A 27,316-nucleotide genomic window follows, 5' to 3' on the forward strand; every position below is an offset into this window, starting at 1 on the left:
ACGATGAATGGCAAAGTACCACAGTAACAGCTGTTTGTAAATACACGTGCGTGCTTCGCAAATTTCACAATTGTTATTAACTAACTACAAAAAGAACTTAAAAAGCTGCATGTGTATATAAAAAAGCCGGAATTACTGTTGAATACATCACATTCGCGATTTTATATTAAAACATTTACAGCCGTATATTCGAGTTACCCAATTTCATAATATGGCCGATGCTCACAAATATAGCGATGCAGAGGAGGATGAAAGCGACCTGAAAAACGTGAGTTCAATTAATAAATGCGATTGTTAAGCGTTATAAATAATTATTATAACTATTATAGTCAGAGTGGCTGGATGACTTCAAAGCTCTGACAGTTAAGCACGATATATTTAAGGACCTCAAACTGAATGAAAAGGAGGCCAGCGATGATCTGTGTCAAAAAGTTATTGACGATATCGACGCCGATGAGGAGGCTGATTTGGACGATGCTGATGACTATGACGATGAAGACTATGATCAGGACGATGGCTATGATGCATATGAGGAAGCCTACAGTGGCTTTAACAAGCTCAATGCACAATCTCATCTCACAAATGCAGCTGGTGGTAATAGCGGCGGAGGCGGCGGCTCTGGCGCTAGAGTTGGTGGAGGAACTCAGCGTGTTAGCAGCTATCAACCAAATGAGAAGCTATTGCGCCGTTACTCGACACGCATTAATGTCGAGAAATACGATCCAAATGCAAATATGAGCGCCCAGGCGGCTAATCGATTGGTCAGCTTCGATCGGCGACAGGAGACGGAACGAGTTCGTGTGCGCGACAAGCACGATCGCGCCACGGCAGAGCAGGTGATGGATCCACGCACTCGCATGATACTCTTTAAGCTATTGAATCGAGGGCTGATTCAAGAAATCAACGGCTGCATCTCCACGGGCAAGGAGGCGAACGTTTATCATGCAGTGTCCAAAAATGGTGGCGATGAGTATGCCATTAAAATCTACAAGACTTCCATACTGGTGTTCAAGGACCGAGACAAGTATGTGTCGGGTGAGTTTCGCTTCCGTCACGGTTACTGCAAGCATAATCCTCGCAAGATGGTACGCACATGGGCCGAAAAAGAAATGCGCAACTATTTGCGTATGCGAAATGCTGGTGTACCGGTTCCTGAGCCCATTCTTTTGCGTTCGCATGTGCTCGTCATGCGTTTCTGCGGTAAGGATGGTTGGCCATCGCCAAAGCTAAAGGATGTCGAGATAAGCACATCGAAGGCGAGAGAATTATACCGTGATTGTGTGGTTATCATGTGGCGTATCTACAATCAATGTCGTCTAGTACATGCCGATCTCTCTGAGTTCAACATCCTCTACGAGAATGGCCAGCTGGTTATCATCGATGTTAGCCAAGCAGTGGAGCACGATCATCCACATGCATTTGATTTTCTACGCAAGGATTGCACCAACATATCGGAGTTCTTCCGCAAAAAGTCCGTAGCCACGATGACCGTCAAAGAGTTGTTTGACTTTATAACGGATCAAACGATTACCGAAGAGAATATAGAAGAGTGTCTAGAGCGTATTTCCGAGCGCATCAAGGATCGCGATTTCGATGCAATCACAGCACAAGAGAAGATCGACGAGGCCGTTTGGCAGAGCACATACATTCCCAAGCGTTTGGACGAGGTAAGTGTCTAGTATACATTGCCTTTGCTCGATGAAATTAACCAGTATTTTTGTGTGCAGGTTCCTCACTTTGAACGGGATGTCGCGAAAGCCAAGCAGGGTGTACAGCAAGATCTCGTGTATGCCAAGATCACTGGCCTAACGTCTGAGCTAGATGTCAAAAAACAGCCAGACGTTCTGGAAGCTAAGCAAAATAATGAAGATAGTGATAAGGAGGGCAGTGAGAACGAAAGTGATGAATCACAAGAGGGTGACGAAACTATAAAAGCATTTAAGAATTCAGCACGTCCGCGAGACGAGTCGCCCGACAGTAAAAAAGCGCGCAAGAAGGCAGTGAAAGACGCCAAAGCTGAACAGAGAAAGGTCAAAGTGAAGAAACATGTAAAGAAACGCAAGGAGAAACTTGGCAGCATGAAAAATTAGAATATACTTGTAAGATAGACCTTTGAAAAATAAAAATAAATGTAATATGGAAGTACACCGCACGAAGAATATTATCATTATTTGATTGAAAAATTTTGGATGTAACTATGCCTTGCTAACAACTTCACAATGAAGCAGAACTGATGTCAAACGAATGACTTCTATTAAAGTTTTGACTTCGAACTGTGCCGGTAACAATAACTTCAAAACTTTCAGTCCGATAATCGTTGCTTAAAATAAAAATTAAACTTTATACTTCATTAGCTTTCTCGTTTTCTGGATATTTTGCGTATTTAAACTTCGAGGTAGTGTTGAAAAAGTTTAGAAAGAATAATATGTGTCACAAATACACAAATATGTTTCCACGCGGGAAATCACATATTGAAAGAGCACTTTCTACGCTGCTTGGTAATGGAATAATCGAGTATACAATGCGAGTGATAGACTATCGATTACTTTATTTCAATTTTTAAATGTGAAAAGAAATGTGCAACTGATTTTGTTTTAGGATTTAGTGTTTAAATATTCGAACTAATCGAACTCTATTTTTATGTTAATTTTGTTATTTTAGAATTGTTATTTTTAGTCAGCAAGTTAATTTTTGTGTTCATTCAAACGAATGAATTCGAACTGTGCCGATAACCAGAACTTTCAACAGTTAATAAAACGTCAAAGTTCCGTTTATATTCTTGTCAGCGTCTAATTATAATTTTGCGAAGAAAAAAATATTCTGGACTAAAATGGTTGAAAACTTTGGAAAAGCACTTTGTTTGGTTGCTACGCAATTGAGGATTCCACTCAAGGATCACAAAATCTTTCTTAAGGATGTCGATATGGTGTCCAACTTTATAAACAAAGCGCTCATACAACAAAACTCAATATTTGCACATAGCTTTACAAACCTCCCGGAAACAGGTAAAATACGCAAATTTTCTATCATCTTTGTGATATTTTAAAGTGCTTCCTATCAGCCACATTTATGGGCAATACCTATATAGACGTACCTGCCAAATTCAACTGTTATTTGATACTGGATTTTAAGTATGCACATCAGGTGGAATTTGGTGAAGATGGCTACGTCTATTTGTCAGCGGACTGCCAATCAACACATGCGGGATGCAGAATACCCTCGACATATCTGCAACAGGTCCTTCGCGATGATCTCAACAATATACTAGGGAGTCAACCACTTGTGAAATGCCAGGAACACACGTACAAATTGTGTTTTCACACCACCGTCTATCCCATCAGCGCGCATACCATCGTCGCCACCCAAATGGATTCGGAGACCAATGTCCGCATTGTATTTGATTTCCTGCTGGCCTTCAAGATCCCGTTGTTGAAGGTGCCACGACCTAAAAACGTGCCAGTCCCAGAGTCGATGCCTTCTCAGGCATTGGAATACTGGCTGGCACTGCCAGTTAACCATTTCGATGTTCACTTTAATGGACAAAATCATTTGGGAAGAATGCATATCTGGCAGGTGGCGAACTTAGAGCAACGACAGCGCTGGCGACTCGCTTTGCGTCTCTCCTACATGCTGAGCACTATCAATGACACGCTGAGCACCGTCGGGATTCATGGTCTCAAACACACGTGCGTCAATCTTTGCGAGCGTTATGGCTTGAAAAAAGCCGATAAGCCAATCAACTTCAAGCTGATTGATGTAATATTATAGTTTATGTATTTTGGTCCTGTTTTACCAAATTTTTCTTTTCTAGATGATGAGTACTTATAGTTCTCTTAAGCTAACGGAATTGTCGACTGCCCTTAATAGTGGTAGTCTTGTGAATTTTCAAATTGATCCTCAACTATCCACAGATTGCCTTAAAACGGATGTTATGATCTCCAAGATGCACGACGAATGGAAAACGTCAAATTGCGTGCCCTCAAAGGCAAAGAAACATTCCAAGTGAAGTGGTTTTCTGAATTATATTTACCGAATATTTTGAACTAATATTTTAATTTGTTTATTGAATGCGCTGCTGATTATCCCATCGAAGAATGTACTATTAATCAAATTATTTCAAATAAAATAATATGTTTAAACGTTAAACCGAAAAAAGTTGATTAATTGTAAAAAATGTGCTTGAATATGTGTATCCGCTATTATTTAACAATAAGTTTAACTCAAGCATACCTTTTAATTATGAAATCTATTAAAAAAATCCAATCAAATTCAACGTGAAAATATAAAAATGTATTTTGTCTTAAGTATAGATTGATTTTGACACTATTACCAGAGGACTTATGACTAATAATGCTTATATAATAAGGCATCAACGATGTCTAAACCTGTGTGTCGTATGCTAACTACATCTTAAGAATCTAGAGTGAAGTTATCTAAGCACCAAGTTATTTGAATGATCTGGGTGAAGAGCGTACAAAACACATACGCGATTCGTATCCATTGTTAGTATTATTGGTATGTATGTACATCGATAAGTAATTCCTATTACTAGATTTATAGGCATGTAAAACCAAAATCACAGCATAGACTTTTGCTATAACTACAAATTATAAATGGTACACATATACGAGTACTCGGATGTCAGAGTTCATCAGGTGTAACAGCGCTTGCGCAGACTGATGTACATGATGACGCGGAAGAAGATCATCAGCATGGCCAGCAGTCCGAACTGATCCAGTATCGAGACCTTGTCGACATCGAGGAACTTGAGCAGCACTCGCGGATCACTGAAGTGGCAATAGATCTCATCGCAGTCGAGTTCTTCGCGTTGAAAACCGAAGACAGCCAGCACCAAGGCGACGACACCGACACGCACATAACTGAACTTCATCAGCACATTCATGCCCCATGTTATCTGTGGCGCAAAATCAAAGCCATAGACAGCCAGTCCCATAAGTGGTGCTATGATCAGTGGACCAACGACGCTGCCGTTCTGCAAATAAAAGAGCCAATCAATCTCACAGTTGACCTAATGAAGAGTGGCGACTTACTGTTATGCTGAAGGTGGCGCCAATGGCCAGGCCCATGCCCTCGGCAACGAGCGAGATCATCAGACCGACGGCGACGAAAATACAGAAGCGCCACAGCTGTTCAGGTAGTCCGGACATCCAATAAGTCATGGCCATGAACGTGACATTGAGTAGCACCTGAAGTGGCAGTCGCGATATGGTCAATGCAAGATAGTAAGGCATCAGTGAGTACCAGCGATTGAAGGTCTCCTTCTTCACCACCTTGACATCAGCGGGATCTACAAAAATATAGAAATAATTAAAGTAGCTGAAAAATATTTCATTTGTTCAACTTACAGCTTAAAATGGGCACCATCACTTGCGTGTAGACAATCATGAGCACAGCGCCAATGCAGAACTTCAGATGATCGAACATGCGTGCACCCTGATTGCCCAGCTGGAAGAAGATCAGGCCAAAGAAGAGTCCACAGAGCGTATGATGCACCAGCTGAATGAGCAATGCGATGCGCGCACGCATCGTTCGCAACAGCATGACACGCATCAGCACAATGAACTGCTGCAATCCGGAGATCTTTCGGCGATCCTGATGCAGATGTTTTGAGAACGCCTTCACCTGCCCCAGCAAAGCACCAGCTGCGCCCATCAAACTGCCGTCGGTGGAGGCGGCGCTGCCGGCAAAGAAAGTGGGCAAGAATTGTCGCTTCGGCTGCTCCACGAAGAGTGTGGTTATCGCCTGCTGTGGCAGCAACTGGGTATCCAGCGGTTCCACCTGTCTGCCAATGTAAGTCAATTTGCCGTTGTCCGTTAGCTCGCTAAGCAGCGGCACGAGTTGCCCCTCTTCGGCATCGATGACTTCGATAACTGCAACGCACGGAATATAATAAATAAATACCTTTAAGACTAAGTCAATGATTGCTCATATATACTTCATTTAATATTGAACCCAATTAAATTAGCATTTGCGAAAAACAACACAGCATTGACTTTTCACTGATTATGATTCTATGCAAGCCTATCCGGCTGGTTTCAATTCATTCGTTATCAATTCTGTGTCGTTCACGCTTTCTATGCATTATATAGTGTGTCATAGACACCCTCAAATAAATATATACAATATCAAGGTCGATTTCCATCTTAATTCAAGTTTAGCATAGTATAGACTGTTGAATAACTTGGACATTTGTTACTTTTTATTCTGGATGCGAGGGTGTCAGTTGATAAGAAATGCATGATTAAAGGTCAACACTACGTATACTTACTATAGTCTGAAGGGCTGTAGTGTCGTGGACAATCCAGATGGGCAAGGCGTAGGAAGGGTATCGTCGCTTGAGGGCAGCCCTGGAAGACACATTGACCCTTGGCCAGCACATAGATGCTATCGAAGTAATTATAGATGGTGGCCGAGGGCTGATGGATGGTGCAGACTATCGTGCGACCCTCACGAGCCATTTGTTGGAGCAGGCGGATGCACTGGGCGGCTGTCACCTCGTCCAGGCCACTGGTCGGTTCGTCGAGAAAAAAGATATTCGGATTGTCGACGAGTTCGAGGGCAATCGAGAGACGTTTGCGTTCACCGCCGCTCAGTTTTTCGGCGGTGACGTTGCGTCGATGATTGAGATTGAGATTCGTGAGTATTTCCGTAATTTGCTCTTCCTTTTTATGGTTCTGCTTCAGTTTCAGATCATACGAAAGATTTATCAGCTCTTCGACAGTGAGCAGTGTCTGATGATGATCGTCCTGTGTAATATAACAGGCATTGTCCCGTTTCATTCTTATGTTGCCTGTTACGCCACTTTTTCTGCACAAGCAAATATAGAAAACAAAAAACCAGAACGAAACAAGTTTAACAGCTGAATATTGAAAGTGAAGATGAAGAGGAAAAGAAACTTATGTTAAAGTTCCTCATTCTTATAATTCTAGAAAGAAACACAAAAAGCTAGGCAGACGACCTTCAGCACGTGTTCTTATACTCAATGCTTTATGTTATTATTGAACTTCGCTTCAAAGTTTAAACATCGACAAGATGATGGAACGATGATTAAGCTTTTATCCAAACAGAATCATTAAATACTATATACTTTTCGTAATCGATATGTGATATTTAGCGTTCCCTCAGTTCTATGTTTAAGTTGTATGTTATGTATGGTGACGTCGCATAATTACCAAATACCTCGTCTTAATAGTTGTACGATAAGGAGTTTATGTTTTTGAGAATAACATTTTCAATCATATTTATTGTTTTTATTTGTGATGTACAATTTTAATAAAATTTGCATATTATCTTGATTTATTGCACAGGTTTTTTTAATCCAAATTCTTCATGGAAAGCCGTAACAGGAATTTGTTGCTTGCTTGGTAAAGCGTACGTTATCAATATTATTATTATTGTATAAATCAATAACATGTTTTTATTTTTTTATAATAAAGACGTAATTTATTTTAATTATTATAAAGTGTATATCGGGTAAGGTGCATGACAGCTTAGCTGCTAATAAATAAATAAATATTTAAATAAATTTCGAGCTTCCGGACTGATTTTATTATAATGAACAATGGCAAAGATAAAGTTCATTCTAGCTAAAAACACCTTACAGGGTATCTAAAAGTCTACAAGTTCTGAGATTTGCAACATTGTTTCGAAAATCAAGTTAAATTTTCACATAATTTATGCTTACCTGAAACCCGAAATTGCGTTCAGTAAACTGCTTTTTCCGGCCCCCGAGGGGCCCATAATGGCAGACAGTTGTCCATTGCGAAAACTTCCGCTCACGCCTTTCAAAATTTGCCGCTGTCCGGTTAAGCGAACTGAAAAAAATGAAAACAAAACTCAATAAAATTGGAAACACGAATAGATAATAGAGAATGGAGAATTTTTTGATGGGCGAGAAAAGGTTCCAAAAATAAAATCAAAACACGTTCCTAAGTGCGACTCGTGTGATATTTGTAGCGGGAAGCTTACGCTTTAAAGCGGTACGTAAATCCCACAGCTGTCTAGACGAACTTAAGGAACCATACGATGACGCCGCAATATCAATCAGATGGTTCTTTGTGTCATTAGCTCCATTCGTTTTTGGAAACTTTCGAGTATGACAAAGAGCCAAAACAAAGCTCCCACAACCGCCGTGATTTTCTCTAGAAACACTGAAGAGTCTAATAATAAATTGTGTGTATTTCATCACAATACATTCTGCTCGCCTGTAATGATTGTGCACTTTTTGCGGTAGAATTTCGATTCGCTTTAATGTGTTACTTGTTTAATTCTGGCTTCGGGACGGACGTTAAACAATTTGCTCAGTTTCGTCTATTCCACAAACTTGTTTTTTTGCGACCAATCAACGTTTATTATGGTAATTATTGTGGTTATCAAATTTAAGCGTTACCTGTAGGGAGTGCCGTTAAAGTTTAACTGATCGCTAACCAGAGCTTAGAATTACGCACAATTAAGAGTTAAAAGCTAAACGTCGAGTTAAGATAGTTTGAGCATGATTAGCAGTTAAGACACTCTTATTTTGATGATGATTAATCATTTTTTAGTTTAAAGAGGATTTGATTATGAGTTTAAATACAATAAAGGCTTTAGTGTAATTTATTTATTGATGATCGCATCTCAATGCAATGTGTCAATGTTCAAGTCTGGCTTATCAACACAACCTTGACGTAACAAGCGATTACAATGAAACCAACAAGTATTACAAAAGTGGGCTACAATGTCTGAATAATGATGCCATCTTTCTTGCGTTCCTAAGCGGAACATTGTACAAATATTGAATAAATCAATCACCAATAAAAACCAATCAGATTTAACGTAATTGCAAGGTCTCAACCCTAGACGTAACTTGTAATTACTAAGGTCTTAATCAGTTTCAAACCCCTATTAGATATTAATTAAACTGTTGCGCCAATCTTTTACATAAATCAATAACTGCAACATAGTAATAAATTAAATGTAAACTTGATCTGACACACACCTTTGATTATTGAACCTTATATATTTAATGCATTTTCATTTCCTATTCGCTTGGGCGATAAAACCTTGTTTAAATGAAATTAGTCATATACATAGACAAAGTTCTCAGATCGGAGGATGATACATTATCGCTTTAATTGATAAGGTTATTGATTGATTTTTTGCGCATTTCAAACCTATTTATACTTTATAGTTTAAAAAGGGGCGGAATAATTTACATATCATCATAATTTATGAATTCAAATATTAATTTCAAAAGTTAAATAGCTTGCGAATGATTCTCAAGATTTTCAAGATCGTTTAACTCATCAATCAAATGGGCTATTATTGCAATTCGACATGTGTTTTGCTAAAACTAATTAAAAAGATCTTCAACAAGGCTCACAGTAAAACGCTGGCAATGTGAATGGACCTCCCAGGGGTAATCAAATTGGCATTCCTTGTGCAGTGCCTCGCCTCATAGATCAAAGAAGGTCAGTAACAACACTGAAATGCCGTAACTTGTCAAAGAGTACGTATACGACTAGTAGTAAATTTTTAAGAGTGGCGTACGAGGTGTTTACGTATCAGGCGTTTATAGACCAGTGGCCAAGTCTACATATCAATTAGTTTCCCCGAGTCTGGCGCTCTGTCTCGCTGTTGATCAACAAACAACAAAATTTGGCCGACAATTTATGTTTGAGTTTGTGTAATAAAAGCTGACAAGTTCGATCTCTTTCGGGTTGTTCTGCTATTAGTCTGGAATGTTTTGAATCGTAGAGAAGGGAACTTGTTTTGAGCTAAATGAATAATTTAAACGTCACACGTTATAATTAAATAAATTTATGTCTATGCATAAATTATTAACAATTCTTCAATAAACAAAGATTATTATTATACAAATTTTCAAAAATTAATGAAATTATAAAAGTCAATGGATCTTATTGACATTTGTATCAACAAAACATACAAAACCTCATGCATTTAACAAATATATTATAATAAATATATAAGCATGCGATTTATTTAATTGGGCTCATTAGTTTTTCTCCACTTTTCATTGTAATAAATTTGTTTTGGTAAAAATGCCCTAGATTGCGTGTCACGACAGAAAACACGATACTCAGCGTTAGCTTTGTTAACATCCATAGGCGCCGGCAATGGAGTAAACCAAGAGAATGAGTGCGAACATGAAGTGACTCACAAAGCCAAATTGCGACGTGATCAATTTGAGAATTCAATACACAATGTGTGTGAGTGTGTCCCAGTGGGCAGAGTGCGACTTTACTTGAGGCTGTTGAACGTGACGACATGATAAGCAGGGTTTCGTTTTGATCACATCTCGAGTACACGAATTATTCAAACAGCTCAGGGTACACACTCATATTTATATTTATATGTAAACATTCAGATGCGGGTTATCTCAGCTTTTGTGTTTATTATCACATGCTTCTCAAAATTTGAAATTCGACTATCTAGAACTTCAAAATTAACATACCGAGTATTTGCTTTGTGATACGCAATAACTGATTGACTCTTAATAAAAGATTCGATCCCGGAAATATACGTAGTTATGAATCCCTATGATTAAAGAGTATAGCAATAAAACATTCTAATTGATCGATAAAGTATACAATACTGAAATACTACAACTAAAATTCCTTAAGATTTCATACCCAGCATTAGCTAATAATAGTTCAATAATAATTGCCCTTCTAGAGATAGAAATTATCTAGTCTTTAATTAAATACCGTCTCTGCACACAAGTGAGATAAAAGTTAATTAAAAGTGTTTGATTTGCAGACAGTCAATTAATCATATGTTAGAACAGATATTTGCAACTTAAACAATCCTAATTTCCGGATATTAAATGCACAAAGTAACTTTATTATTTTAATTTGATTAGTTTGCGAGCAATCTAATTATTATACAAATATTTTTTAATATTTCAAAATTCATATAAATATTTATATTTTGTATCTTAATTTATTACAAATTGATAGTGGTTTTTATTGATTGGATCTATAAAATATAATGTGGAGATAAACGATACGATGTGATATTAATAATTCATATTCACTAACGTAATTGACGCTTTAAAATTTCAAATTTATTTTTAAATACTATAATTAATGAAATGCGCCACAACCACAACGTGTGTAAATAGTATTTTTTTTTTATATCTACTATAAATAATTCTACACATTCGCTTCATAAAATTATTACATTATTATCGCGGGAATATTTTTCTTTTGAAGAAAGCGTTTCTAATCAAATATATTCACATACACTTATATATTGTAAATTAAATAATAGTACAAAGTTCCAAGTTTCGCCATTTCTAAGTAAGTTGTTTGATAAAACCCATGAGTTGACGATGGGCATAAATTGTGAAACTAATTGAAATTATCTTCTGTAGTAACAATCAGATTGTTGAAGATTCCAAGATTGCTTAAGTACGTTTTTAATACTAAAATTAATGAAATACTATAATTAATGAAATGTGTCACAACCGCAATGTCTGTAAATAGTATTTTTTTTATATCTACTATAAATAATTCTTCACATTCGCTTCATAAAACTATTACATTATTATCGCGGGAATATATTTCTCTTGAAGAAAGCGTTTCTAATCAAATATATTTACATATATATGTAAATTAAACAAATAGTACAAAGTTCCAAGTGTTGCCATTTCTAAGTAAGTTGTTTGATAAAACCCATGAGTTGACGATGGGCATAAATTGTGAAACTAATTGAATTTTTCTTCTGTAGAAACAATAAGATTGAGTAGATTCCAAGATTGCTTAAATACGTTTTTAATTGCAATTTTTGAAAAGGTTAAAATATATATTTATTATTATGGCTTTTGTAAATATTATTTGCAAGTTTTGCCATTTTAGTCACTGTCTCTATTCCCCACATCTAAGTATTATCAGTAACCTTGACTTGCGTTTTCTTTCATATTAAATTTAAATTCGAATACTAAGCGATTGCATAATGAAAGTTGACGTTGCAAACAAACAAAAGAATGACGAATAGGAAGAATGGGCAATGTCCAATGAGAGACAGAGAAGGAATGACTGTGACTGATAGGAAAAATATCTGCTATTTACTTGGAATATATTAATAAGAGCATGCATAAGTTGGGACTTGAGAAAAATGAACGTACAAAAGCAAGATTGCAAAATTTGTATATTCCTTATTAGGAAATTTTATTCGCTAGACTTGGAGTCGCGTATTTTTGCGGAAAAGTTGAAAAAGTGATTTGATCAAAATGTGAAATTCCACAGCGAGTTTTAATAGAAGCGATGCTTCGCGAGCATTTGCCGAGTTTAGTGAGAGATGCCGCCAGAAGGGGAAAGACGAAAAAATTATTCAATCAAAGTTGGTCAATTGTTGTTGTTGTTGTTGCTGCTGCTGTTATTTTTGCTTTTTGGCGCTGTAAGCAAGGCCTGCGCTTGAGCATAATCTGGTTGCGTTGTTATTGTTGCTGCGCTCATGCCCCATTTGGTGATCATTATGTTCATAATGATGTTGTGCTGATGCTCATAATGCTGTTTGCAGCATTGTCGCCAGCTACAATATAATTTTCATTTGCTGCCTGCCTCCGCCGTCAGTTTGAGGAAGTCGCATATACGAGTTGCCATGCACAATTTACAGAAACACACAAACACTGAGCTTTGCATCTATGTATGTGTGTGTACATTACATTCGTGTACATACTTATCGAGTATTGTGTTAGTAGGAGGCATTTTGTCGCTTGGCGACATCACGCGCCTCCCATTGCACGTTGCACATGGCGTATGAGTGACGTTGATTAACTGTGATTATTGCCCAAGCAGTGCGCAGCTGAAGCACTTCGAGCTCATGCTGCTCATGAATAACTCAGCAACAATAACAACAGCAACAACAACAGCAACGAAATGTCTGCTTGCAAGAAGTAAATCTAAAACGACGATATTGTCGAATTGCTCAAGCGAAAGATCGCAACAAAACAACAGAAAAACAGAGCAAGCTAAATGTGGATACTCTGTTTTAAGCTCTTTGAATATTTATTATAATGCTAGCAAATGCCACACAATGAAAGGCGAATTAAAAATGTATGTTTCGTTGAATTACTAAGAACTCTTTAATTTGAGCAGAATATATTAACTCAACGACTCTTAATTAAGCAAGAGGAACATAAAAAGCGAAACTACACTGTGCTAAGTGGAATTGTATTTCGCCAAAAAGAGAAGGAGAAATAAACTAAATTTCAAATGGTGAGAACAAAACTAATCAGTTTCGAAAATGTGATTAAATAGTATGTTATTTGAAGTTCATTCTGAGGTCAGTAACGCAAACATTTTGGTGATAAAATATCACGCATGAGTCAGAAAATATTGATTTAAAGTCAGCACTGCAACTGTGCAGCGATTAGCAACAATGTGCAGAGCAATAATTTCGAACATATGATAAACAATCTAAAATTATAATCGTTTAGAAATAAAAAAAACAAAAACGAAGCAATATAAAGACTTAAAAGCTTTTCAAATTGACATTCAAATGCGTTATGAATCTCATAATTATATTTGCTGATCAAATTTGCAACTTGAGAGCTTAAATAAAGCAAACTGAGAATTCAACATAGATATTTGCATACACGAGCGAACTTCTTATATAAGAAGATCATATAATATTTGCTTCAGCTCTTGAAAAGAACCCTTCAGTAGGATCATCGTCAACAAAAGCATTGATATAAATTCTGTTGTGTCAGCTTAAAAATGTGTTTACAGCTGGCGTTATTTGAGCTAAGGAAACGCTGATCGAATGCTATGCTGACGTGTTCAAATTCATTTAATGCAAATCAAAATTCAATCGAAAATCAATTTTCAAATGGCAAATGTGCGAACGGAGTGTACTCTGAACTTGGGGGGTCTGCCAAATGTCTCTATTTTAGGTAAGTGTGCAACTCAACTTCGACTGTAAATTGTGTGTCAATTATTCTCATACTACAAACTGTGCACACAGTAGCAAAAATAAAGACATTGGCCGAAACAGTATTGCGGCAAGCGATCGAAACTTGTTTTAAGCTGCACGTTGCACGTTGCACGATGTCGATGCCGCTTTTCACAAGAGATGAGTTCAGACGAGAGACGAGAATTGGGCGCGGCACTAAAATGAGAAAGATGCCGAAATGCTAAAAGTGTCCATTAAGCTGACCATCAGCATTGCCATCGGCTGACTGACCAAATGGCAAAGCAATTCCATTTGGAAAACATTTAAAAAAAAAAAGACGACACATGCACTTTATGCACATTGCTGTGTAGAAAGATACCCTATATTCTTATATGTAAGTATGTATTGACGAGTTACGAATTATAGCAAAACTCTTGGCGGAAGCAAAGTAAAAAATGTTCATTCACTTTGAATATTTGTTTGCAGCTATGTTAGTTTACCAAGCAATTTTTGCATTATTAAACATTGCAAATATTTAGATATGTTTATCGATTTGCATGAGTGTATTTAACCCTTAGGTCAGCTGCAGAAACTCAAGGGTATACAAGACCATTTCCATGTTCAGATTCATCTTGAGTATAAGATATAAATGTAGCCAAATGTCGAGTGACAGATTGATTACCCCGAAATGTCAGCGGACAATGTCTGGCAATCTGTTGTGGTTACAGGGTATACGCTCAAGTTTGTATGTTGTAATTGGTGTTGGCTGTAACAACAATAGAAGCGTAAATTGCTTCTTTTTCAGTTTATTTGCCCGCCAGCTCGTATAATTATGGAACACTTAGCGCTTGGCCAGACAACAAGCAACAAGCAATTGCCAAATGGTCGCTGTGGTCGAGATACCGCAACAAAAAGCAAAACATTTAAATTACCCACGACTCACAACAACATGAAATAAAATCAAATACTGCACCGTTAAATAAAATGTAAAATATTATATATTTAATAAAAGTGTAACAAAACGAGAAACAAAAGTCTGGTTAACATTGGATGCGCACCATCAAAAACTGGGTAATATCTAAGTATAACACGGTCATTAAGCACAGTTAGTAACCCATAAGAGTGGTACTTGCATTACAAGGAACTCTAAACAACATATTATTATTACCCTATATGTATGATTGTGAAATAGCTAACAAGTTCGCGTATTTCATGCTATAAAAGCGATTCAACGCTCGTGTAACTTTCAAATATTAACTGGTAATTATGCAACTAACAAAGTCGAAACGCAGCTCAAAGTACAAGAAAGTCAAATATTTCTGAAACCATTATGACTAATTATAACAGAAAGTTTCGAAATAACTATCATAAAAACATTTAAACCATGTGAATTTGTTGACAAAAGAAAATATATTATTATTGTTTTCGGAATTAAATTCAAATCAAGTTTTAATATACATATAATATAATAAAAGTTATGGAACTAGTCAAAAGTACTACCTTAAAGTATAAGAAAGATAAACCGTTATGTCTAATTATGAAAGAGAATTTCGAAATATGATGATATTAACACTGAAAGCACGTAAAAATGTTTCGTTTTCAACAAAATAAAAAAATTGGGTAACATTCCAAAAAATAAAAACATTTTGATTGCGTCTAAAATAGTTTCCTAAATGAATTAAATATGGAACTTGAAACAATCTTCAACTCATATTTAAACATTAATAGAATTTGAAAAATGTATTTTAAAATACATACTGAAATGAATTCCAAAACAATAGTTCCTATTTCCCGATTAGGTCATTTAAAAACTCGAATAGTAAAGTCTAATTTAAAATTTCATACGTAGTAGTAAATAAACTACGTTTCAAATCTTAACTACAAAATCTAGAGGCCAACACATAAACAAAGAAGCATTCCCCATGGGAATCGCTTCAATTGTGACCGACTTATGAACGTGTTGAGAATTATTTATTTGAATTAATACTGATCATATTGAACATGAAATACTATACTTACAGAAATTATTGCGTTGATCGACTGTGTAGAAAACGTCCTGGAATTCCACATCCTTGGACTGTTTGGATAGAAGGTTGCGCGTTGAATCCATTTTGGGATGATTTTCACTTATGCTTTGAGGTTATTTGCAAAAATGTTTTATTGCTTTTTAATGCCACTTTTGTTGTACACGGTTAATATCAATAAATTTGGTATAGATCTCAATGAGTAGTTGTAGTTTTTGTTGTTGTTATTGTTATTGTCGCTAGATTACGTGTCGTGTTTGCGGAATGTGTCATTAGCCACTAGTTATAAGTTTTGCATTTGTTTTTGATTTTGATATTGTTATTGTTATTGTTTTTGCCATGCGACACACATAGTTTGCTTTTGTTTTTTTGAATTTTCTAAATTTCACGGAATGCTTTGTTTTGGTTTATGCGGCGTCTGCATTGCCGCCGATTACGCGCTGAAAATATAAAATTATTCATTATCAAATTTGTTTTCATGCAGAAAGGGGAAAAAGGGAGCTGAAGTTGTAAAGCGTGTCAGCAAGAACAACAACCAGCATAAAAAGCGTTATCTTCGCATTTCATTTTGGTTCTTTTTTTATGGTTCTTCTTGTCGTTTCGGCCTTGAAAAACATTGATAATCCATTAATATTATTCTTGTTGTTGTTGTTGTTTATGTTGTTGTTATAGTGGGTGTTCCAATTGTCGTATTTTTGTTATTTTGTTGCTGTTGCTGTTGCTGCTTTGATTGGCATCAGCTGCATAAATTCGCAGTTGGCATTCCTAGGACAACACGTCTCATTAAGCCCACCACAGAATTTTGGCACTCGCTTCGATCTATGCATTTTTATTATCTACTTAGCGAACTCCTTCATTATAACAACGATATTTGTTTAGTTATGTACAAGTGCGTGTGTGTTCCCAAACAGGTAACAGGTGTTTTAATAATGTATCAAGCATGTCATTGACCCAATATATTTAAAGAGGATGAATTTATTGATCAACCTGTCTTCGATTAATGGCTAAGCAGTTCAACAAGTTGGCAGCGTCTAAACGACAAGTGGTCAGCATCAATTAAATTTAAAGTTAAACTAAAGTTATATTTAATTGTTTGTTTGTTTCACAGATCATTGACATGTGTGAATTCAAAGTAAGCGAATGTTTTATTTTGAAATTCCGTAAAAAATATAAATAATGACGCAGCGCATTAGTAGCTGTGACAACGGAAACAGGTTAATAAGAGTTGAACCCCAAAACCGGAATAGGACATCATAAACATATATTACTATATATATGTATATATCACTTTAGTCCCGCTAATTGGTAGGGTTCGCAATGCGATTTTGTTGGGAACTGGTCAAAACCGGTTGCTTGTGATCCTGGCTTGGGCATTAGCTGACATGGTTACCCATTGATATTAATAAACCAGATATAATCAGATGCTTGAATCACACTGAAGTTAACCTGACAACCGTTGTCAATTCCGATCCTTACATGCAACTCTTTATGGTTGATCGTTAAGCGAATGCTGAAGAGAGCTTCAAAAACTGTCAAGTCACGCTGGCGTGTAGACAGCTCACGACTCTGGTAAACTAGAAGCTTAAGTGAGAAGCTTAACAGAATTGAGACTCGTCGTCTGTCAGCTGAACCCGTCAGTTGGAGCACGTTCGTTCCGCTTTTAACGCCGCGTCCATATCGCAGATCTATCAAGTCTCATCTCGGATGGGGTAATAATATATGAGTGTTCACCGTAAATAAACAGACAGACGCAAAATTGACATTTTTTGTTGTTGTCATGATGCATTAATTGTATTAGCATTTAGTGACTGCTTCCTACATACACAAATATGTAAATTATCAAAGATCTAATACGAATGCCGTAATAATAATTAAGTCACAATTTCGCCTTCTTTGACCTTGAATTTATTAAAGAGAGTTTGGTTTCAAATTGCGAATGAAACTTTCGAAAAAGTTCTAAGAGTTCATATCTCACACTTCTTTACGAGAATATTGAACATCGTCTTCAATAATTTAATCTTTTAGCAACACCCTGTATAAAGCGCTCCCTCGTTAATGCTAACATAAAATACTTTGATGTCAGCCTCCATTTATTAACCCCTTTTAAACTCTTTGGCGTCGCCTGATTCCTAAATGCGTTGGATTAATGCAAAACACTCTGCCGGTTGAAACTTGTTTTGTGAATTTTTGCTCCTAAAAATACACCAAGCGAAGATGACTTTTTTCAACACCATACCCGAAGATCATAAAAAACTAAAGGAGGTTCGAAAATTGCAGAGAGAGAAAGAGAGAGATAGAGAGCAGTTTATAAGGAAACGGAAATAAAAAAACCTCTGATTTGGATCAATGGGAATGTGGAAAATAGCATGCATAGCCATAAATCAAAAGCGTAGCCTAATATGCAAATTATTGTTGTCCAATAATTTCCCAACATACTTACAATCACGAGTACTCTGTATTACCGAGCTGAGGAACTTTTGACTCATAAGCTTGCATTACATTGAGTGAGTATTTGTTCGAATAATTCAATGTGATTATCGAATAATTGCAATACCTGTTTTATTGGTTATTCCAAAAATGTGTGGGTTCATTCCATTGATTTACAATAACGACAAAAAAAAAAACGTTGGTATGAACAATTGCTTGTACTTATAATATAAAATATCTATTGATTTAAAATGACAAACAATAATTGACCAACTGTTATAATAAATTATAAATATGTTTGAATTAGTTAATTGGCTTAAACCTTGCATTAGTAAAAGGAAGCATTTTAATTATTCTATTGTTCAGCGTCAGACCGATGACCACAACAAACAAACAAGAAATTTGTCGTAGGAATCCATGATAAATATGCAATTAATTACAGGTTATCTCGCAGCCTATCACTCTCATCTCATACCTGCCATGACAATTTTAAAATTTATTGCTGATTATCACGGCATAAATATTTATGCACCCATTTACTCGACACATGTATAGAAAAAAGTAGTTTTAATTTTAATTAGTAATTGCTATTGAACATTAATGAAACTCAAAATTCCAGTATATACAGCTGTGACCATTGAAATAGCAGTGCGACAGAGAAAAGACTATGTAACCGTTTTTTTTGGTTATTCCTTTTTGTTAGTTGATCGCTAGCACATTGTTTTTGTAAAATGAAGCATAAAGATAAGAAAACAGCAAAAACCCCGTTAGTTTTGATCAGTTTTTCTGAAATTTTGATATTTTTACCCAAGTGCACCACTTTTGGGCTGACCATTAGAATAGCAGTTTTTTCTTTTCTTCCACTAAAAAAGCCGAAATTGTTTTTAATTTTATGAAAAGTGAGTTTAATCTGGTTTATTATTGTAGTTTATACGACAATACACTATAACTATAAAAAAAAATTAATTTTAGTGTGTAAAGGACCTAACTGGTCCAATGTAGAGAGGAGGTCCTTTCTTGAGCTTAGGAAGGAGCAAAATTGTATAAAAAAGTTCTGTGTCGCCTAAAATGTTTTTACCAAAATGGTTTTCAATGACATAAATTATAAATCAAAGCCTGAAAAACCGTAGTGTGATACAAAAAAACCACAATTTTAGAGGACCGATGCATAGTGCTCTTCAGCTAAACTAATCCTTTTGCATCCTGTAGGGATATTAAAGCAGGGCTGAGTTTGGGGAATTAGTGAAGTGGCTATTGGCCGAAGACTGGTGGATACAAATTTGAATACCCGAAGTCCAGAAAAGGTGCAATTACTTGGTTATAGACATCTCAAAGCGAGGTGGGAGTTTGCCAAGCGCCACTTGAACTGGCCACTTTCCAAATGGCGTAATATTCTTTGGACAAATGAGTCTAAACTGGTGTTAATTGTTAGAAAAGTTCAAGACAATATGTCCGTTGACCACCAATCACCGAAAATGACCTAAACCATACCCTTAAGACCGCTAACCATGGTGGTCTTCAAATCATGATCTGGGCATGTTTCTCATACAGTGGTGTGGGACCTATAAATATGATCGATGAGATCATAGACCAAGAAATCTTTGAAAATATATTAAGAAACATCATGCTGAAGTATTCTCAGGATGAAATGCCCCTTCAATATGGACTTTTCAGCAGAGCCACGAAACCTAAACACACCGGCCAACTGGTCACGGAGTGGTTTGGTCATGAAAAAAACTGATGTAATGCCATGTCAGCAGAGTTCCCGGATTTAAATCCGATTGGGAACTGATGGAGGACTTCAAGCATTATGTTGCCAAGAAATCCCCGACATCTAAGCCACACCTTTGACAAGTTGTACAGGAGGTATAGGGCCAGAATCCCTGCAAGCGTTGCGAGGACGTGGTGGACTCCATGCCACGTAGCTGTGAGGCTCTAATAGCCAATAAAGGCTACACAACAAATTATAAGGTCGTATTCAACTCGAAATTTAGAAGGATTAAGTTATTTATAAGATTTTTTGAAATTTATTAAATTTTTCTTTTGGCACTGCTATTTCAATGTTATTCATAAAGGACCCAATTTCATTTGTTATTATCCACATTCGGAAAAATATTGAATTATCCAAAATGAAAAATATGTTTAATTATCGCAAATTAAATATATTAAGCTGTTATAAAAAAATTTTGTCTCGAAGTTGTGTTCATAATAATATTTTTCAACTTTAAATGTGTAGGTCGTCTGCACTGCTATTTCAATGGTCACAGCTGTATATGTATATTTCATAATATCAATAAGTGATTTGCAAACTCGAAAAGAATAAATAAATAGTTCACTTGATCGTACCGATTCTCAATCCTTCCATCACGTGAACAGTTTTAATTAAAACTAATAAAAAGATGAGAGATAATTATAATGAGCTTTTTGTGTTTTTGTGGGGCACTATGACAATACTTAACTGAAGATTGATCTCAAATTTAAACGTACTGTTTTCCGACAATGTTTGAAGCATTTGTCATACTATGTAAAATCATTTTTAAAAGATGTAATTGTCTTTTAATGACCTACAGACAATAAACGCAGACTCATTATAGTGCTAATCACGTTCCGATCGCTGAATTCACATGTGTAGAGGAACAGTAATACCCGCTTGTCTTTTCGCCACACAAAGAGATGAAGCTGTGATTGGAAAACTAATTATTTATAAAAAAAAATAATATGCGTTTCTCTTTCTCTAGAATAATTTAAAGGGTACACAGTGCACTGAATTAGTGATTAATCACAATTTGAGATGTAGGGAAAATACTTTAGATATATACTTTTACTCTTAAGTGATTTAAATGCAAATCAAGGCTATTTAATCGAAAATTAATTCTTATTCTTAATATAAATCTAATGTTGAGAAAATTAACATTTTTGGAAAATTAGAGAAAACTTTCTAAAAATAAAATAAATAAAAAAAATCACTCTAAACTTTATAAACTTCAATTCAGAAAAGTTAAATTTCACATACTTCTAATTTGGGAGCCCTACTGTACGATTTTACGCAGTTTGCAACATCACTGAACTCCTGTCAATTAATGATGATGCCAACGAACTTTTAATGTAGTCAGGTAATTAATGTTGTTAAACCCATGCAAATCTAAATGAATTTTCACTTATCAAGTGCAGTCTCAGTGCAATTGCACATTTTATAAGTGCTTAAATCTTTAAGTGATTTTTAAGGGGTTTTTACGTATCTGAAATTTCTCAGAACTTGGTATCTATTAAAATTGAAATTAGTAATTGAATACTTATAGTCCGTGCCTTGACTTCTCTTTATAGCCTATTGTCGATTCGAGTTCATTATTATCGTAATAATAATGGCGTTCCCTGTGAACTCACACATACATTCACTGAACAATAGAGGGCGCAACAGGGCGCCGCCGATGAGTTTATCCACACCCCCAACACAGCTTTGATTTGTTCTATGCATGTGTGTGTGCGTGTAAACAGTAAAAGCAAATGCAGAAAGCAAGATTGCAACAAAACTTACACGCACTTCTTAAGCACATATCTACACATACACACCTATGCTTACATTACACACGCTCTACACATGTGTGCGTACTCTACACATTCAATTCGTATCTTGCATCGCACTTTGCAGATGGTACGCGCGAGTGACAAGCACACAAAATACATTTTACACACGTTGCGAAGCTTCCTTTGTGACCAATAACCCAAAACAACAACAGCAACCGCAGCAGCAGCACCAACAACAAAGCGCGCAGTCCACAGGAAAAATGCGCAACGTAAAACTGCAACACCTAACTTTCGCTTTCAATAAACTTTTGATTTTATTTTCCTTTTTTCTGAGTTATTTCTGTTATCTTGGTTGGCTCCTTAGATTGGCCCCCTTTTGGGTTTGGTCAAATTGACTTCACTCACAATTGACATTAATTTCGGTTAATCCACTGTGTTGCACTCTTCTCGCGTAGTTATTATTATCAAAAAAAAAACGAACAACGGCGCGTAATTTGCAAGCCACAAGACCGGAGCAAACGCGTCCAAACTTAGCGGCGATACGGAAACAACTGAGCGAAAATACTACAACGAAGTCGTGAATGTTCACGTTCGTCCACCACACCAGCCATCGTGTGTATATTTGTGTGTGTGACGACTTGTGTGCGAGTATGAGTGGGGAAGTGGGGGCAGATAGGCAGGGCTAAACATGTCGTTTGTTTACGTTGTGCCAAAATCCGCCAAATTAATTGCAATTTACCGGCTTTGGTTGCCAGGCATCAAATCAATTCTTATCAATTTTTAATTGACCTTTTTATTGCCCTTTATGCTTTTACTCACCTTCTTTAATCCACTCTAAGAAATGCCATTGTTTGCTTTGTTTGATTCCTTTTACATTGCAATTTCGTTTGCAGCTAAATAATTGGCGCTCAAGCTTCGATAACGAAAAACGATAGCAACGATTGCACTTCGTGCCAAACTCGTGCCGCTGCTATCGATTTATCGACTTTCAGTACGGTGTTCACAGATTCAAAAGTTTGACCGTTAAAACAACTTATTTCATTCGCGCAAAGTTGACAACCAAAACGAAATACTATTTACGAAAACCCAACGCGTTTTCGTGCATTCCCCTTTCGAGCGTTTTGATGGCTTTTGTAAGCTTTTTGTCACATAACTTTATTTAGTTTAGTTCGCTTAAGCGAAACTGCTTCTCGTCAGACCACACAAAGTGGAGTCATCCAACAGCTAATTATATAGTATGCCTAAAGACTACATAAATTATGTAAGTATGTACAAAATAATATCTAAAATACAATTCTCTTTTTTCTGTTTAGTTTCAGACATCTGCACCGTCGCGTTTCATGACTAGGGGGGCGGGGCGTAGAGGAGCTTTGATTTTATGTGGAAGGAACTGCAACTCTACATTTCATAGTCTATAAATCGTATCGTATGTAGCTACTATGATATTTGGCAGCATTGTGCCCTTCTAGCCATGTTCTGGCCCTCCCAATGCGTCTGCAAATATATAGATGAGAGGTGGGATGAGTCATGCGACAGCTACTTAGTTATAGATTAGGATTAATATAAATACAATGTGTAAAATACAGAATTAAAACTGGCGACTTATGAGTGCATTTGTAGGTCAAAATAAATGGGTTTTTATTTGGAAAAAATAAAAAAAAACAGACTACATAAACAAATAAAAAATTAACTAGTTTCAGCTGGAAAACTATAGATGATTTGTCTGTAACTCTTGCTGTACGAAATAAAGTAAGAAAAGAACGAAAACAAACGAAATTAATCAAAATTCGAATAGTTGTAAATGTATGCTTTTGAGAAAAGAATCGATATAGAAATATTGCAAAGTACTGATATATGAATTTTAGTTTAAATTTACTTTTCTTTCGGTTTTTTTTTTGATTAAGTAAGTTTATTAGTAATTGTTAATTTGTAATCAAATATGCATGGCTTAGTTTCATTTCATTTCATTCTTTTTTTTTTTGTTTGCTTTGTTTGAAATCAACAGAAAATACCGAACATAATTTGTGTGTGTTGAAAGTAACTTTCTCTGATATATATATTTTATAGCTTATACAAAGGATAAGTAATTAATAAATCGTATGGTGAAACAACCTGCATTCGCATCACACTCTATTGTTAGGTATTTTACGTATTATAATTAATTGATTGCTTCTCTCAACATTTCTCAATTTGGCTAAAAGACGACATCAAACTGTCGTGTAGGTGTGTGTGTTGTGTGTGTTGATTAATTTTGGATTCATTGTTATTCTTTTAGCTGTTATTATTTTGTAGTTATTCTTGTTTGCTTGCCGGAATGCACACGAATTTGGAGACGGGGACGCGGTAAAAGTGCTAAGTGCTAATTGGAAATTAGTTTACCCATTTACTGATTATGTCCTGAAATAGACAAAAGCAAAGAGAGCGTAAGAAAACTCTTTAAGTGATTACAGATATAATGCCAAATCAATTAGGCGACATGTCGCACTCACCTTGACATCGTTCATCTCCTCATCGGACGACGAGTGCGACAGTCCGTTATAGGTCTTAAACGTCACGTTCTTCATGAAGGACTTGAGCAGGCTGGCGCTCAGCTGGCCAAATTTGTAAGGCACAACGGGATCGTAGTCGCCGTGCGCCTGGAATATTGGCACATCATCGCTAGTCGCCTTAGCACCCGGAAACTGCTTGTGCAGTGGCAGCCAACATGACAACGCCACCACACCGGCCAGCGACTGATCAAAGGTCAGAGCCGAATAGAGAGCCAACGCGCCACCTTGAGAGAAGCCACCGAGCACAATGCGATTGGCTGGAATGCCAGCGGACAGCTCCTTCTGTATCATACCATGCACATCGTCGCGAGCTGAACGAATGCCCGGCTCATCCTCAGGTCCGCCAATGTCCAGGGTCTTGAGATCGAACCACGAGGGCATGCGGAAGCCGGCATTCAGAGAGACGGGTTGCGTGGGCGCCGTAGGACAGATCACCTTCATGAAGGGAGGTCGTATGGCGGCCAAGGCACTGCTCCAGCCGTGTCTATCAAAAGCGAAAAAACGAATTAATCACTTGGACTTGCAGCTAGGCAACTTGCAAGCAAAAGTACGTACCCAGTGTCTCCCAATCCGTGCATGAAAATGAGCTAAACAATGTGATATGCATAAGGTAAAGGTAAATACATAGTTGCTTAGTTGATCCATATACATATGTACATTAAACTTACCGTCGCCGTCTGCTTGACCGTGGCCTCGACAATTACCGGTGCTGACATGTTGACCCCTTTTTTTCTTTTAGCCTCTTACGACGGAACAGTGAGAGTGCGAGTGAGCGAGAGAGAGTATCCAATGGTAGACGACAGTGCGTTGCTCTGCAAAAAAACGGAAATGGAATCGAAAAACAACGGCTATTTGAAATGCGTTTTAGTTAGTTATGTCATTTGAATGTGCAAAGCAAAATTAGTAATATTGATTTTGCGATAGCAAAGCGTGTTTGTTGTGTCAGCACAGCGCCGGTTGAAAGCGAAAGAAGTCGGTTCTTGGAAACGATGGAAATAAAATGTGAGCAATGACTGCAACTTTATGTTTTGGAACGTTGAATTCTATGGAACTTGCACACACTTGCTATTATTCAAATTGTGGTTTTATTTTGAGTGGACTGCACGAAAAAGTGTTTTCTTCAGCTGTGAGCTGTTGAAAATATACACACAGCTAGAGATGGCAACACAACGACAGCACTATCGATGCTGTCACTATTTTTTAAACATCGATTATTGAATGAAAATCGAACTCAGATATTAAAATGGTACAAAGTCTTTATTATTTTATTCTTTAAACTTTTAGATGAGTTTAGACACTAATTTTTTTAAGTTGTGTTTAATATATTAAATATATACGTGGCAGCAGTGTGAGCGCAACTCAGATTTTAAATGGCGCTTGCTATGATGCTGCAGCCCTGCATAACGTTAAGCAATGAGCTTAAATCGACTATCGGTTATTGGCGGAAATTTAAATATAGAAGAACATTGAGACTTTAGTTGATTTTTTATTTAAAAGTTTCTCATAAAATTAAGCCAAAATCAACGGAGGAAATGGGTTCTGCTTAGATATAACTAGTTTGTTGTGCGCATGTGAGATGTAACCTTTCACTTTACCCTCGTAAATCAGATTGGCCACGATGCAGTGCGTCTCATCAATGGACACATCGGTAACGCCGACAAACTGTAGCGCTGTCAAGAAGTCGCTCATATCTAGTTGATGTGACTGCCGAATAATAAACACTTTCTTGAATAGATTGCGATAGACAATGAACTTCAGTTTTTCCACAAGCAAATAAATGCCGCTGCGAATGAGCACTAGTTCATGCTGCCGAACGATTTCATCGAATTGATTAACATTGCCAGCCTTCAGGGCAAGTGCCAGATCATGGAAGAGCAGCAGATCGTAGCGTTCCAGAAGGGATTTCCGTGGCAAGTAGCCGAGCAGCATTTTAACCGGCACCAAATAGATAAGTATCAATCGCTTGTTGCTCGCGAATCGATCTGGACAATGGGTAAATGCATATGAGAGATATTCGACAGCCTCGCGATAATTAGAGTCGAACATAGCTCGTCTGCCCACAAAGTATTTATAGGTGATCTGCTCCGGCAACGGAAAACTGTCCTTGAACGTACAGTTCTCAATGGCACGGATAAGCGGCTTGCACAGATGCAATTTATTGATGCGGAAGTAGATCTTGAACAGTTGATTCACCAGATTCATCATGCCTAGACGCTTGGTGTCCTCCTCCGAAGCGCGTCCATCGGCGGCGCACACGCGAAAGCAGGCCATCATACAATCGGCAGCCTTTTCCAGTATATTGCCGGGTGTGAAGCCGCGACAGTGTTTTTCACAGGCTTGCGCCAGATAACGCAGATCAAGGCACACGCGATACATGAGGGGTAGGCACCAGTTCTCGTCCTTGAGCTGCTGCAACAACTTAACGACCGCCGAGCAGCTGGCAGCCTGTTGAGTGTATGCCTCCATGTAGTTAGGTGGCTCCTGAGCCAAGTAATAGAGCACTTTTAGGTGGGCAATAACAACTTCGTCTAGCGGCGCCTTCAGCATGCGTTCCACGAGTTTTTCTGGCTGTGCTATGTACAAGTTGTGATTTTGCACGTGAACGTCGCGCAGCGATAGAAATGTGCCCAAGCTATCTCCATCGTAGTCCTCTGCAGATCGCAGCACGCCGGAAAGATAATTATTTACCGTGCCAAACATTTCGCGTTTTGTTGTTTGTATTTTGTTTTTTCTTTGCGTGCCGGCAATCGAAAACAGTGCTGTAAGCTACCGACATTTTGGTATCGATGTATTCGCACCAGTTATCGATAGCAAACGATTATTTCTATATACAGTGTGTACACACTCAGTGATGTAGGGACTATTTTACTTAAA

At 37.1% G+C, this 27,316-nt stretch overlaps 5 protein-coding genes across 7 annotated transcripts; 2 read left to right on the plus strand and 3 right to left on the minus strand.

Moving 5' to 3' along the window:
* The first annotated feature begins 29 nt into the window (after window positions 1-29).
* On the plus strand, window positions 30-2,145 carry LOC117571706 (serine/threonine-protein kinase RIO1). Its single transcript, XM_034254005.2, has 3 exons — window positions 30-268; window positions 330-1,667; window positions 1,728-2,145. The coding sequence occupies exons 1-3, from the start codon at window positions 212-214 to the stop codon at window positions 2,088-2,090; spliced, it is 1,758 nt and encodes a 585-aa protein (XP_034109896.1). The 5' UTR covers window positions 30-211; the 3' UTR covers window positions 2,091-2,145.
* Window positions 2,146-2,228: 83 nt separating this feature from the next.
* Window positions 2,229-4,146, plus strand: LOC117571707 (uncharacterized). Of its 2 annotated transcripts, XM_052004839.1 has the most exons (4): window positions 2,229-2,395; window positions 2,662-3,005; window positions 3,062-3,756; window positions 3,812-4,146. In XM_052004839.1, the coding sequence occupies exons 2-4, from the start codon at window positions 2,831-2,833 to the stop codon at window positions 4,004-4,006; spliced, it is 1,065 nt and encodes a 354-aa protein (XP_051860799.1). In that variant the 5' UTR covers window positions 2,229-2,395; window positions 2,662-2,830; the 3' UTR covers window positions 4,007-4,146. The 2 variants fall into 2 exon arrangements, with proteins under 2 accessions (XP_051860799.1, XP_034109897.1); XM_034254006.2 differs by lacking the exon at window positions 2,229-2,395 and having other exon boundaries at window positions 2,574-3,005.
* Window positions 4,147-4,268: 122 nt separating this feature from the next.
* On the minus strand, window positions 4,269-22,449 carry LOC117571705 (ATP-binding cassette subfamily G member 4). The gene is made up of 7 exons (XM_034254003.2): window positions 22,299-22,449; window positions 15,937-16,381; window positions 7,706-7,835; window positions 6,290-6,828; window positions 5,367-5,891; window positions 5,052-5,308; window positions 4,269-4,993 (listed from the first exon to the last, which is right to left on the minus strand). The coding sequence occupies exons 2-7, from the start codon at window positions 16,025-16,027 to the stop codon at window positions 4,652-4,654; spliced, it is 1,884 nt and encodes a 627-aa protein (XP_034109894.1). The 5' UTR covers window positions 16,028-16,381; window positions 22,299-22,449; the 3' UTR covers window positions 4,269-4,651.
* A 1,330-nt stretch (window positions 22,450-23,779) lies between these two features.
* On the minus strand, window positions 23,780-25,639 carry LOC117567357 (acyl-protein thioesterase 1). Of its 2 annotated transcripts, none has more exons than XM_034247295.2 (5): window positions 25,505-25,639; window positions 25,111-25,254; window positions 24,998-25,029; window positions 24,383-24,926; window positions 23,780-24,327 (listed from the first exon to the last, which is right to left on the minus strand). In XM_034247295.2, exons 2-5 carry the CDS (start codon window positions 25,156-25,158, stop codon window positions 24,277-24,279), a joined length of 675 nt encoding a protein of 224 aa, XP_034103186.1. In that variant the 5' UTR covers window positions 25,159-25,254; window positions 25,505-25,639; the 3' UTR covers window positions 23,780-24,276. The 2 variants fall into 2 exon arrangements, with proteins under 2 accessions (XP_034103186.1, XP_034103187.2); XM_034247296.2 differs by having other exon boundaries at window positions 23,780-24,290; window positions 25,505-25,638.
* Window positions 25,640-25,908: 269 nt separating this feature from the next.
* On the minus strand, window positions 25,909-27,281 carry LOC117567354 (PCI domain-containing protein 2 homolog). Its single transcript, XM_034247288.2, has one exon. It carries the CDS (start codon window positions 27,140-27,142, stop codon window positions 25,952-25,954), a length of 1,191 nt encoding a protein of 396 aa, XP_034103179.1. The 5' UTR covers window positions 27,143-27,281; the 3' UTR covers window positions 25,909-25,951.
* Between the last annotated feature and the right edge of the window lie 35 nt (window positions 27,282-27,316).

The sequence above is a fragment of the Drosophila albomicans genome, chromosome 3, assembly GCF_009650485.2.
Source record: "Drosophila albomicans strain 15112-1751.03 chromosome 3, ASM965048v2, whole genome shotgun sequence".
Lineage (NCBI taxonomy): Eukaryota > Metazoa > Arthropoda > Insecta > Diptera > Drosophilidae > Drosophila > Drosophila albomicans.